General features: G+C 43.2%; 1 protein-coding gene across 3 annotated transcripts in view; it reads right to left on the minus strand.

Annotated features, from left to right (window-relative positions):
- Window positions 1-246: 246 nt before the first annotated feature.
- BEND4 (BEN domain containing 4) overlaps window positions 247-13,037 on the minus strand; it is a 33,150-nt gene continuing 20,359 nt past the window's right edge. Inside the window, exons 4-5 of one of the 3 annotated variants that reach the window (XM_032633592.1) lie at window positions 10,341-10,510; window positions 247-2,608 (exon numbers count right to left, since the gene is read on the minus strand). In XM_032633592.1, the coding sequence (XP_032489483.1) occupies window positions 2,542-2,608; window positions 10,341-10,510 (237 nt within the window). In that variant the 3' untranslated portion in view covers window positions 247-2,541. Of the gene's footprint in view, window positions 6,698-10,269; window positions 10,511-13,037 lie in introns of all 3 variants that reach the window. The other 2 variants (XM_032633591.1, XM_032633593.1) reach the window with 2 other exon arrangements.

Raw genomic sequence — 13,037 nt, forward strand, 5'->3', positions numbered from 1 at the left:
TGTTTAAAATGTGAATGTACAAAATACTGTACAGAAATCTTGGATTACATGTCCCTGGATCATCATTGGTTGTCCCATTCATTCACTAGATCAAGTGAATTTTTGGATGAGTTCTGGTCGGTTCCCTGACATAACCACCTTTTCTGTTTAAAAACAAACAAACAAACAAACCAGAAAAGCGTCTGGTTGAATTGGAGAAAGATGCAAAAAGCAAGTTAAAACACTTAACAGAGACTTGACATTTATTGTGCAATTTCATCTCCAACAGAACATGTGGCATTCTAGAGGTATATGAGGTAATAAAATCAATACTCCAGTTAGAACACCTGAAATAATTGGCTCTAGTAACAAATGTTTCTTATAATTAAAAATATTGAATGTTTAGAAAACTCTTATAACATTTTAAGTTCCTAAAAGAAAAGTGCCTAACACTTAAAAAACAACTTACTCTTCTATATAAATTGTTCACAAAAAATCTTGCTATTCTATATTACACTACGCGTTTATAGTTTTATTAACATACCTCTGGTGGGTTTTAACTCTACACAGTACAATCAAATAGAAATTATTCATAGAGAATCAACAAGACTTCAACAATAAAAATATTAGGATCAATGGATTTGTCACAGTTTCTCCACAAGTGTTCATCATAGAAAATAAAGGCAAGTTGGCCCCAGTGTTAGGCTGCTACATGAAGTTCCAGAGAGGAGAGACACACAAGGGCAATGCTTAAATGGGGCAGGGTCGGACTAGACCAGTGACCTTGAAGGTTTCAGGACCCCTCTCATGGACTGGCATGCCCTATTCTTTAGAAACAAAGCCAGGCCCTGGTGGCCATGGCAAGCTCTTGAACTTAAACACAGCCAGAGATGTTAAAGCCACAACTACAGGAAAGAACAGATTACTGTATTTTCCTACAAAAACTTCACGACAGTTCTCACAGTGACATCATAGATTGAAACCCTCCCTTCCAAACCAGACTCATCAATTCTAAGGCTACGAATACAACAAATGTGAAAAGTGAATGGACATTGGCTAACTGATGTCCAGTGCCATTTCTACCATCTCGCCGTTCCCAAAGACCATCACGTCACTGAGTTCAAAGTTTTGCTTTTATATCCCTGCGTTTTTGTACTGGGAATCTATGACAGAAATGTGAACAAATTTTAATTTATTCACTACTTCAATTGAACAACAAATCCATTCCAGAGTGTTTAAGGGGTTTGAGAACCTTAACTACTAGGGAAAACTGAACTAGTCATTCTGCTTACTAAACCCGAAGTTTTCCTCTTATTAGCTGAGTACCTTGGACAGTGTCCTTATCAATAAAATGCGGTGGTAACAATAACACCCTAGAGGGTGGTTGTGAGGATTAAAACGAGAGGATGCATTAAAGTGCTTACCAAAGTACCTGGCGCACAAGGGCTCGACGTATATAAGCTATAGCTATCGTTACTGTTGGTGGTTTTGAATGGGCCTAAACAGTTTTCCAATGTGCGTAAGACCCATCTGGCTACTTGTAGTGGGGCAATTATTCTGAGAATGAACAGGCTTTTGAATAAGTCAGCTTAGCAGATGAACTTTCACTGTAATTTGGGGAATTGTGATTCAGTGAAAACCTAGCCTGTATATTAGCCAGCTATGGATGGTCATGAGGAAGTTTAATCTGGTTATTTTTTACCACAAAGATTTGGTAATTTAGTGCTTTCAAGAGCCAAGCTTACCGAGCTGGTCATTAGATGAGTGAAGTCCAGACCTCTCAATGTTTCTTGCAATTGAATACACTGTGGAGGGTAAAAGTGGTCTCTAACGTGTAAACGTATCCGTTATAGTTTTGAATTTTAATTAGGAGGCAAGTATTGGTGAGTTATTATTTTTGCACTCCATGCTGTCTGGTATCAATTCTTCACTCTCCTCTAAATAATAACACAAATAGAAGAAGTGATGCCACTGGCTGATAAAATGTAAGTAACTGCGGAGGGCCATCAACTGGGTGACATTTTTCTACATTATTCAAGTGAAGTGGTTATTTTTATCCAGTACTTACACGACTGAAAGAAGCCATCACTATGTTTACAAAAATATATCATAATGATACATACTGCTGTTTAGACACATTTACACTAGAGTTCTGACTCAAGCATCCTATTTGACATGTTTTGCCAAGCAGTTTTGGCAAGTGTCACCACATTAAACACGCACCAGCAAGGCTTGCACCATATGTGCAAAATCACTTTCTATTACATTTCTAAAAACTGGTATATAAGAGCTGTCAAAAATTACAAACATCTGTACTGTGAAATGAGAAAAGTTTAAATCTTTTTTAAAACGAAGTTATCCAAGAATGAGACTTTTTAAAATGACAGAAATCTAAGAAAAACTAAGGAGGTAGTCAGTGGGTATTAGGTTTAGGTTATAGAGTACACGCTGAATGACAGAATTCAAATGAGGGCAACGTACGCTTGCTTTCCGGAAAACAGTGCATGCTTCATCCTACTTGATGCTCCATCCGTCTTCTGGTAGCAACAGGAGGTCAAGCCATTAAAGGTGGGAGGAAAATGTAGACATCACGAACTTGTACATTCCCAAGTTTGTATTATTGTCTAGACTTTCGGAAAACATCTGATATTACAAGAATATACTGGACTTAACCATTCTATCGATATCTGACACATGGAGGAGCTGGATCAAATAAGATATTGAGTAATTTATATCGCCTTATAATCCTGGTGAACAATTCTCTCAGGTCAATGTGTTTATGACTGATGAAGGGCTAAGAAAGATCCAGAATATAAAATGACCCACTTGCCCTACAGCTATGAAGTAGCCACATGTATAATTGGAATATCTCCCAATTCCCCTACCAAAGGAGATGATGACTATTTCCAGCAAATGCTCTAATACTATCCTCTCCGTTCCTGGTGAAGCCTTATGAAACAAAAATGGTGACAGTAGCCTCAGTGCTCTGGTGGAAATTCTCAACCAAGAGAGTGGAGCCTGGGTTCAGGGCTGAATATTTTCAATTGACAGTTTTTCTCCAAAGCATTTAATACTGAGGTTAAACCATAAGATTGTGAATGGTGGACCTTCAAAAGAGACCGTGAGAAATGGGAACGTAGTAACTGCTCGCAGAATATGACGCATCCCCCCACCCCATCTCCCGGTTCCTGGCCTACATCCCCCAAACAGATCACTGAAGGGTTATGCTGGGCCAAGCGGAACTGCACTCGGCGTTCCATTCACTGGGAAAGCAGGCATGCTCTTTGTGATGTGACTTTAATTTGGGAAACCTCAGGACACATCAAGACACTGTCACTGAGAGTAGGTATGGTTCCCTTGATAGATGGGATTATGAACCATGCCCGGTCACTGACAAAATACCAAATTTGGTCTGTGGTGTCAGGCCAGACCTATGACCTTTTCTCTCACCAATGAGGTGGAGCAAAGCTGCATGCTGAGCTGTTTTAATTCAATCCATGTTATTCCAATGCTAAAATGACTCAGGGAAGCTGCTAAAAGCTGACATGAGTATGAATGTCTCCTCAAGAGAGCAATTTGTCCAACTGCCAGACAAAGATGTAGAAAATCAAATCAAGAAGATATACAGGTCTCCAGGTCTCCAAAGAGATCAACGGAAAGGCTGACAGAGCAGTGACAGCATCCAGTCTTCTCACTGGTGAGCTTTTAACCTTGCTACAGAGGCTGCGATGGCCTTACCAAAACAATAAGTGAACGATCCTTGCAAACCCTGATTTGAAAATCAGGTGACCATGCAGGCAACCACCACAAGCCAGGTTTCCAGCCTTAGAGGGGAAGTGCAAGTAGCAGCATGTGACATGGACTAAGGAGAGGACAAAGCAGAACAGCCAAGCAGATACTGTGTCACAGCCCAAGGGCCACTGGTGCCCGGGTCAGGCGGTGGGTTCGGCTAAAGGAACACAGCAACTACATCAACGGTGAAGAGTTGGAATGGAATGTCTGACTGGGGACAGGGGATCGTAGGTCCTAGACCCAGGAGAGGAGTTAGAACTGGCCGTGTGATGCTAAGTCAGTCATCTTTCTGGGCCTGGATCGCTCATGTGCATAAGAGATGACCAGTGTGCAGCTCTTAACATTTTAGAATTTGTGAAGTATTGGAAAACAGCTGATAGAGAGATAATTCACCTGAAAATAGGGGTGGGAGGAAGAGACCAGGTGTACCTTCGAGCAAAGGCTGGTGCAACCAGGGGCCTTGAGGGGCAGAGCCTCCTGACCCCAGGAGCCTTCTCAGGGGATGATAACAGGAGTGGAGCAAGCACTTGTCGTAAGGATGCCAACCTGTAAGGCTATGGAGAGTGAATGCAGAAATGCTCCATCACCACCTTCCGTGAAGATCAGCCCAACACGCGACTCCATGATGACGCGTAGATGTGAACATGTGTGGAATTCGCAAGCTTTCAGGGAAACGATAAGAATTGGAAGTTCTTTTGTTTTTTTTTTTAAGGCAGTGGTCAAATATTGCTGCTATAGAACAAAAAAGGACAGCGAACTCAGCAGTAAGGATAACTGAAGTCCAATGCAAAGAAAGGAAAAGTAAGATGGAAAGACAGGTGAGATTATGGTGGTATTTTTCTCCTGGCAAAGATTTCATGTCACCGAAGATTCTTATAAGATAGTGACTTCTAGACCTTGAAAACGCCTCAGGGAGTATCTTTCTTCCTCGGATAGCCAAAGATACTATTCTCATCGTTCCCAGAAGCACCGCATTTGCCCTTATCTTTTCCTTTACCTGCAAATTTTAGCTAAGTTGCTCCAAAACAGGATTGAAATATTAGTTCTCCCCATACCATCTAACAGATCTGACAAATGACCATCTCTATAAACAAACTTCTCAGTGGGCGAAACTAATAATCGTAACAAAAGCTAAACAAGGACCTATTGCCGGGGTCATGCACAGAGTTGATGCTAATTATAGAAGATAAAGGGTGATTTATTATTTTACTTTGTCAAAAGGTGGCAAAAAACCCTCTTTATGCATGGATGCTCATAAACTTGAAATGAATTTCCAACCCATTTTCAAAACCCTTAGTCATGTTTGTAGATGACATTAGCAGCCTTCACTAACAGCTGCCCATTTAGCCCTCAACTCTAGAAAGAATGCAGACATCTGGATTAGGGTGATAAAGGAAGCCTCCCCTCCCACCCACACCTGAAGCACTCAGAAAGATTCTAGCATCTCTAGAGCATCTGCGGATAGGAAGTGGTTCCAAAGACATTACTACTAACTTCACAGATGATGCTCAACATATTAAACCCGGGAAAGTGGGTGGGAGTGGTCACTGCTAACTCAGCCAGAGCCAGTAGTTCAGGGGAATACTGGCGGGAAGGAGGCACACAACAGTTGGGACGAAACATTTCCATCGGTGACAAGAAACAAGATTTATGCAAACTCTGAAGATCAACTCAGCACAAAAAGACCCTCAAATTTCTGAGAAATTACAGACAAGCCCATTGCATAGTTGTCAGAATGGCCTTGAAGCTGTGTGTATACAATTCCAGAACATCTGGTCAACTCAGTGACTCCCATCAGTCACATCACTTGTTTGGTCCTCAGTGCTACCAAACTACTAGCTGACTGAGATGCTCCTTGTTCAACCCATCACTTTGGCATTGTGTCAACAAAGCCCGATTTAAGGCTATGGAAACTGTGGATCTGTGAACTTACAAAATCGAGCATCTGAAAATGGTTTTGAATCTTTGGATGTTTCTTGACTGATACGGTGAAAACTATTACTGTCTGTTAACTTCAGAGATCATATAGTGCCTTCCTGATCAACACAGCAAAAGTTTTTTTGTGTGGTAAAAATAACAGCTGACTTCCAATTAATCATTGTCTACAGGTGGCTTCTGATCTCTGGTTTCTTTTTAGTTAACAGGCTCTGTCAATGTTAGACACAGCATGCAATGTCACCTATCCTATGTCTTTGCTGAGAAGTATAAATTCAAGTCTTTGGAAAACATAAAGACAACTTATTTGAATTAAATAAAGAGAATGCTTGTTCCTTGTCCCTTAGGATAACGCCATGTCTCTACCTTCTCCCATGGGCAGGGACACTAACCCAATCTCTGTGGGGACCAGCTCTGCTCAGGAAACAGAGCTTACTTGAAGATTTCGGACAGGTGACCAGGAGCTCACCTCTCTTTTTTCACCCTCACCGTCTAACTAGTCATCATTTAAAATCAATTGTCATTTTTTCTTTGTATAATGTAATATTCTGAAAATCTCTGTAGGCTCCATAGACTTCCCAAACAACCCTAAAATGGGTTTGTACTAGGAACTGTGGCAGTAGGTCAAGAGTTAAGGTTTAGGATGTGTAAACCTTTAACTCCGTTAGGATGTGACAGAGTGACATGCTCTGGATTCTAAAGTGATGGTAAGAGAACATTCACAACTGGAACTCTTGAGAGGACCGGCTGCTAGTGTGGAAAGATTCTGTCCACTAATCACCAGACCCATCCTGGGAATTTTTACTGAAGACTTCATCCTGGGAAGCCTGGTGATCGATCCCTTCATAAAATGAGCCTCCGTTGTGCAGGAAAGTCCCCACTGCCCGCCCCTGCCGAGCGTGACCCACAGCGTCACTGAACACTTTGTTTATCTGCTCCTCCGAGGGCATCCACCAGTCGGGGTTGCAGGTACAGTGCATCCTAATGAATTCTGTGGGAATACACACAACAGTGAAAAAAAAAAAAAAAGAGAGAGAAAAACAGCTGGTTTTTGCAGCGAATGGTAGGAAGGCTGCTTAAACTTTAACAGAAGCTCTATAAGAAAAGCTTTATGGGACATCCGATGTAATGCCATGATGATGTCACTTATTAGACCCAACTTACGCCATACACATTTTCTACTCAGGTGCAAAAGTAAAAATTACATAAGTGAGAGTGAGCCCTCTAAGGCACGATTGCTATGAAAGGTAAATTTGATTTGCGAGGCGTGGTATGCACCATGCTTGGTAAAAAAAAAGGTTAAGAGTACATTTCAAAACGCTGTTGTTAACATGCTCACATTTTTAGAATGTTAACTATCTCCAGAATCATTAGATGGTATTCTTTAACCAGCTACTGATTTGTAGATTAAGTGCAAAAACATAAAATCTCAATGAGTAAGAAACTGCCTAAGTTTTGGTTCAGGTTTTCACATTCTTAAAATGTTACTACAGGCTATACTTTATTTCTCTAATGGTGATATCTATAAGTGTACCGACAAATATTTTTTAGATGACTTTTCCTCTAAACATTTAATATCACCAGAAAGCAATTAGCATGCCTGGAAGAAAGAATATACAAAAAGTAGCTCAGACTCCAATGAAACAAACTTGGCCTCCCTTGGGTTGAGCTCACATTAACCCTTCCTCTATTTTCTCAGGGAGTTAGGGGACATGTATAGTTCCTACACAGCTATTTTAATATGGACATCTGTAAACTGAAATGGATAAAGTTCTAAGTCAAACTGTGCTTTTTTTCACAGCTGACTGAAAGCTCAAGGTGACTGCCATTTACACACCATTTCTTCGCCAGCACTGCTCCCTCTACAAGACAATGGTTCTGGTTGTAGGACTGGATTTGTCTGAAATTTACTTGTGAAATCCCGACCCTATCTGCCCATGGAAGCTGATGCTTTTAAGTACCTGGACCCGAAAAATCCCATGAACTGAACTGTGCCCGTCTTAGCAGAGATGCAGGGGCATCCCCTTCAACTCCACGCCTGAGGTGAGCGACTCCTTCACCTCGCCTAAGTCCCAGCCCTAGTGGCCCTCCTGGGGGACACAACTGTGTTTATTCAGCTCCTTGCCCTGCAAAACTGTCAGGAACCAGATGGCCTATGCTGGGCTACCGGCCTAGGAAACACCGAAGGATGCTTTCCAAACCTGGGTCATGGTCATTATAATGCTGAGCGAGAGAAAGGAGGCATTCTGGGACCACGAGTGCTCAGATATCTAGTCCTCTCCCCGTTATTTTCTTTGCATTCACGTCTATTCATTATGTCCTCAAATCATCTCCAGCCAGGCTATCAACTCCAGAATTCAGGCATTCTGTTTTCTCTTCCTCTGTCTTCCTCAGGTTCCCTACCTCATGTGTTCAGGAAGTATTCAATAACTGTTTAAGTGGTTTCTGTCTATCCAGATTCCCCACTCTCATATGAACACAAAGAAATGAAAGACTCCAAGTATCCACGAGAGGAAGTCGAGGCTAACTGCTGAGGGTGCTGCAGCCCCGCCCCTCTAAGAACGTGCTGCTCCGTGACACCTCCCACCCCCTCCCCCTCCTCAGTGCCCGCTGCTGCAACAGGACTTCCCCTAACGTTGTGCCAGACTACTACAGGCTAAAAGTAGAGCTCATTCTGTTACACGGATAGGAAGCATCCTCACGTCACTGACCCCCCCTTCCTTCCGGGGTCAAACCACCCTGGGGACAGGCCAGCCTAGAATTTGATTTCATTCCCCGAAGCACCCTGCTTTCCATCCCTCAAGTGTCCAACTGTCTGAGGCTTCCTTGGCCATTCTAATCTTGCTGACCACAAGGATGTCCACCCTTGGAGTCAGCAAGCATAAACCTGCAGGAAGGGAATCCCATTTAGGTCACAGGAAGGTCCCAGGATTTCAGCCTTTGGGACAGACATAAATGCTCTAACCAGCTGCCCCTGACACAATCAGCAGTTCTTGCCTATGCATTCTCCACCCATGGGCGGGTGGAAGCCTGTGGGTCCTGCCCAGCTCTCCCTGCTGGAGAGTGCACATTCTGGTCAGGCAGCCTGGGCTGCATCGGTGTCACAGTGGGTCCCGCAGCATTGACACTAGTGCTCTGAGACGTATATTAATCCCTCAGTTTCACTGACTTGCTTGTTAAAATATAAATTGTTTAACAAGGATTTCTGGAAAGGGATACCTTACTGGGGCCGCTTATCCTGATTCCCTTGTAAGCCTCAGGGCAACTTCCAGAGTACTCGCGGAGCGGGCTCTCAGGACAGCCCCCAAGCTCACCACTGCCTCTGCTGCCTCCATCTGCTCTGATGATGCTGGGGAATAAAGGAAACTATGGCTAGTTTGCTAAGACAGCCCCTGGAAATTTCCATCACCCAGTCACTCTGAGTAAGTAGAATGTTCAGACTGGCCAACAGGGGGTGCTCCAGCACACTTGTGCTGAGTTAATGCTGGTGTTTTCATTCTAGGTGGTTTTCTCAAGTCTAGGCCACCAGCATCAATCACCTGGGGTGGTCGTGAGGTGCAGTAATGCGTGCCTCCCCCGTCTTCACGCCAGACCCGCTGAATCAGAAGTTCAGGGTGGGTCTGGGGATCTCCGCTACTAACAAATACTACACAGGCACCTTAGGCACGCTGACAGTCACTGTGGGCAGGCCCAGAGGGGCGTAGGAGTGAGTGTCCCTTCTGATGACTAAGGCCTTATCAGTGATAAGGTTTTTCAGTGTGATTTCTTCACCAGGAAATATTTTGATCCCTGTCCAGAGTAAATCATTATTGTCTTTCCAAACAATAAAATCACTCTTGAACTGTATAGGTTAACATTTGAGCTATTTGATATGGGTTTTTCAGGTGTGAATGTGCTTTTGTTGGCACTATAATGTTTCCACTTGTCTGTGTTTATTTATTTGCACCCACTGAATCAACCGTATACACCTCCTTACCCTCTGCCTGGCCTATCCGTCGTGTGGATCAGCTACAAAGTAATCAGCTGTTAATGCTGAGGAAATGGTATTATCTGACTAGTATTTTTTAATACAGAAACTGTAAAAAAACTGAACAGAATAAAATCTGAGTGGGCGAGAAATACTTCTGGCCTAAGGAAAATTGATTCTAAATAAATTTAAGGAGTTGGGCCAAGTATTCTTGAGAAGGTAGCTAGATTGGGGGAGGGCGTCATAGGCTGCAAATGAAATTGGGATAATTTTTGAGGTTCCTCGGCTTCTTTTCCTCTGTGATTTCCCCAGTGCTCCAGCTTTGCTGGAGGTCGCCTTCCCGGGCAGCAAAGAAAATCTGAACTTAAAGCGTGAAACATGAGGTGCTATGCAGTGCTATGTGCCATTAAGTGCTAAAGCAAACGAAGAATTTTTAAAGGACTTCTTGATACCAAGGAGATGGGCCACATGAAGCCTATAACGTCTCAGCGGAAAGAAACCAAAATACAGTAGAGGCTGAACACTTGCACAGGGGAGCCACAGCCAATGCGGTGAAATGAGATCACAGATGGACACTGAGTGGAAGGATGCAGTACCTCGGAGGCATGTTACTTTAACTGGATCCAGAGGGCGTCTTTCAGGACCTGTCTCTCCTGACTGCACTGACCTTTTCCTTTTCCCAAGGCCGCATGAGTACTTAAGCTCATCGGTTGTGAAAACAAATCTGATGAGGTATCGAAGGAGCCGCCTCCCGTCTTTCTTTGAAGAATTTACAGCCTCGTCCCACTGTTTGCTCGTTATGTAGACAGGATAGTTGTTCAACAGCTGCTTGCTTCCCTGGAAAAGCGAAATATTTTCTCATTACCTACTTGGCCGGCCAGCCAGCCAGCAGCCCAGGCGATCTCCATTTCAAAGGCAAACACGCTTTTTAACCAAGTGGCTATACTGACAATGAACCAGGTACTGAAGAGCACAAGTAATTGCTCACACTCAGAACGGGGCACTTTTCAAATTACATTTGCATTTTCTATAACAAGAGCCAATGAGGTATAATGAACACCTTTGAAAGAGGAGCTATTTATAACTTGCATTTTAACAGGTAGGTTAAAATGTGTCAAGATCCAATGACAGGGAACACTATTTAAATATAACCTGTAACTTTCCTTTTCAATCTATTAAAATATGCAAAAATGACTTTGAAGAGTGTGATCAAACAGGCCTCTTCATCCTTTGGTTGGCGGTTAAGTACTTTTAGAAATGATGCTGGTGGGCTACTTCCATAAGGTATTTTTTTGTGTTTCATGCACCTAATATCTGATAGCCATTGTATTTCAGTGGAAACATTAAAAAGTGAATTTTAAGGAGGGGGAATTGTGGAAACAAAACAAAAAAAAATCACTAATAATAATGCAAAACAAGTTTCCTCAAATTATAGCTTCTGCAAATGCCACTATGTCAACTCAAAATTTTTCTTACTTTTCACCTTCATAATTTATGTCTGCTATAAAATTCCCAGGCTAAATAGTTGCACTGGGACTAATTACAGGAATTTCTGTAACATTTATGAGCCATGTTTAGTCAATTGCACCTACACGACCATTATTTTTGTTCTGGTTGTCCATAAAATTCTACAGTCCAGGACAAATTAATTAACCCATGATCTCAGCTTTAATGTACTTCTTCCCCAGTAATTAAGGTGTACAAAATAAAGAAGGGCAACTCACTCAGTTTTACAACTCTGCAAATTTACTACAGGTTATAAATTTGGCACTATTTGGAACTGATAGGTTTTAATTTAAAAAAGTGCTCTGTTCAGTTAAGCTCTGAGAAGGGCAAATGGTATAGGAGCCAACAGGAAAGAAAGAGGCAGCAGGTATGGCTATGAAACTGTGACTGAATTATACCCATGGAAACTCATCACCGCAGCATTCAAACTCCCTTGAAATAGCAGGAGTGTGATTTTGTGTCCTTTTTAAGGGAAGCAGCTGAGGGAGGTGGTTTGTGGTTTGAATTTACAGTCAGCCTGGGTTTGAACTAAATCTTGGTTCTGGGTTTTATTTGTTGTTTCTTGAGCAAATTACTTTAACTTGCTGGACGAGAGTTTCCCCATCTATAACACGGGAAGAACTAAATTATCATGGGTTTAAAATACGAGTACTCGGGAGCATAAACCAACCCTTGGCTCTGTGTACTATGTATGATCAAAAGATGGGCAGCAGCCCAGAGGTTCCGAAGGGTCCTTCAGCCCAGGCTGCTGTTTCACGGCAGGAGGGGAGAGATGGAGGGACGACTGGAGTGATGGGCAGTGCCGATGGAGAAGTGAGGATGAGAGATGTAAAACCAAGGTGGTCAGACAACCAATCCACTGAGCCAGGGTACGGGGGACTGAGGAGTGAATTTGATTCCCAGGTGCAACGGGGGTGTCCTCCACAAAGATAAGGAACGGAAGGTTATGGCTGGGGGGAGGGGGAGGCAGATAGCAAGGAAGAACAGTGCCTGACATATACTAGGTGCAACGAACATCCATCGGGTGGGTGACTGATGCAGTAAATACTACCGCAGCTGGCACGGAGCAGACACTCAATACCGGTGGCTTCAATGAAGAGTTCTTTCTTTTTTTTTTTTTTTTTTTTTGCGGTACGCGGGCCTCTCACTGCTGTGGCCTCTCCCGTTGCGGAGCACAGGCTCCGGACGCACAGGCTCAGCGGCCATGGCTCACGGGCCCAGCCGCTCCACGGCATGTGGAGATTTCCCGGACCGGGGCACGAACCCGCGTCCCCTGCATCGGCAGGCGGACTCTCAACCACTGCGCCACCAGGGAAGCCCCACTGTATGTTTTAAAAACAGCTTTCCCTCGGGTGTGTGAGCTCATCTGGCAAGCCAGGATGCCCATGGCTGTTTGGCCAAGAAGGTTAAATCCTCTCCCAAAGTCTCACAAGTCAAAAGGCACAGCTGGGAACCCTGTCCCCAACGTCAGAGTTGCCCCTAAAACAAGAGCTGAGGCTATTTCAAGATGGGAGGTACTTGAGATGAGAGAGCTGGCAATCCAGGGAAGGTGCCCTCTCCAAGCTTGAAAGCATCCACTCCTATAGAAGAGCTCAACAGCTCTTCCAAAATGTAGAAATACCATTTGGAGGTCATTTTCAAGAAATAAAGAAAGGGAAGGAGGGAGCTAGGAAGGAAGGAAGGAAGAAGGAAAAAGAGAGAAACTCATTTATAGCCCCAAACAACTCAGACCGCTCTGTGTTGTGGATGAGGTTACCCATGCTGTTTCAGCACAGCTAACAGAAATCAAATATGATTAAATACTACTACTGAGAAGATGCTCATTTGCCTGAAGTGACAATAAAAATTATATAATAAT

The sequence above is a fragment of the Phocoena sinus genome, chromosome 5, assembly GCF_008692025.1.
Source record: "Phocoena sinus isolate mPhoSin1 chromosome 5, mPhoSin1.pri, whole genome shotgun sequence".
Taxonomy (NCBI): Eukaryota; Metazoa; Chordata; class Mammalia; order Artiodactyla; family Phocoenidae; genus Phocoena; species Phocoena sinus.